At 45.0% G+C, this 1,228-nt stretch overlaps 1 protein-coding gene across 1 annotated transcript; it reads left to right on the top strand.

Moving 5' to 3' along the window:
• Positions 1–242: 242 nt before the first annotated feature.
• Positions 243–869, top strand: ATP6V1E2 (ATPase H+ transporting V1 subunit E2). The gene is given in 3 exon segments (XM_066264746.1): positions 243–650; positions 652–712; positions 715–869. Coding segments are annotated over 3 exon segments (624 nt in total).
• The last annotated feature ends 359 nt before the right edge of the window (positions 870–1,228 follow it).

Raw genomic sequence — 1,228 nt, 5'->3', positions numbered from 1 at the left:
CTAAGGTATGACCCCAGACAGGTTGCTTTCCCTCTCTGGGCCTCAGCTTCCTCGTCTGTGAACTGAGCGGTGGATAGATGGTCTCCAGGACCTCCTCTATGGACGCTCACTCTCTCCTTCCGCCCCTTCTGCACTCCGCAGCTAAGGAGGTGGAATTCTGGAGACTCTCCCCAAACTCAGCCCTAATCAAAGGATCCAGAGGGCCTGCCACTTCTCCCTCCACCTCCTTTCCAGGAGCAGCCATGGCCCTGAGTGATGTTGATGTGCAGAAGCAAATTAAGCACATGATGGCTTTCATTGAGCAGGAAGCCAATAAGAAGGCAGAACAAATAGATGCCAAGGCTGAGGAAGAATTCAACATTGAGAAGGGACACCTTGTGCAAACCCAACAACTGAAGATTATGGAGTATTTTGAGAAAAAGAAAAATCAGACAGAGCAGCAGAAGACAATCCAGATGTCTATCATAAGGAATCAGGCAAGGCTGAATGTCCTGAGAGCCCCAAATGACCTCGTCTCAGATGTGCTGAATGATGCAAAGCTGAGACTCATCAGGACTGTGGCAGACCCAGAAGTCCACTAGTATAAGTTAGCGCTCCAGGATCTGTTTCGACTGTGGGAGCCTGTGGTGATTGTACAAAAAGCAGTACAAGAAAAGCATCCCTGAATACATGTCAGTCTCCCAAAAACGTGTGGCAGTTCAAGTTGATCGAGAGGTGCACCTGGCGGTGTGGAGGTCTACAGTGGCAATTTTAGAATAAAGGTTTCCAATACCCTAGAAAGTCGACTGGATCTCTTAGCCCAGCAAAAGATGCCAGAAATACAAAAGGACTTATTTGGAGCCAATCCCAACAGGAAGTTTTTAATATAAACCTCTGGGGAATGAAGCTCATGTTGAACTGCTAAGCCATAAAAGCATAAGTTATTAAGGCAAAGGAAACTAACTGGTCATATTTCCTTCTTGTTGTTGCTCTGATATTATTCTGTGTTCTTTTATGAAATACCCTTTGAATAAATAAAGGCATTATACTTTGGAATAAAGCCTAACTTAATGCTTAGAAATCTAATTCCAGCTCATCCATACATACCACTGCTTCTGGTCAGCTCTGCAGTCTGGCTTGAAGGGAGTAGAGGTGAGATGCCTGCTCTTTAGCTCATCCTCCAGGTGAGGATGTAAGTGGTGTTTTTGCATTATGGGTCTGAGAGATCTAAAGTTAATATCTATGTGAA

Source organism: Saccopteryx bilineata, chromosome 3, assembly GCF_036850765.1.
Source record: "Saccopteryx bilineata isolate mSacBil1 chromosome 3, mSacBil1_pri_phased_curated, whole genome shotgun sequence".
In the NCBI taxonomy this organism is placed as follows: Eukaryota; Metazoa; Chordata; class Mammalia; order Chiroptera; family Emballonuridae; genus Saccopteryx; species Saccopteryx bilineata.
The sequence above is the reverse complement of the archived record's forward strand: the minus strand, read 5'-3'. Positions and strand labels throughout refer to the sequence as shown.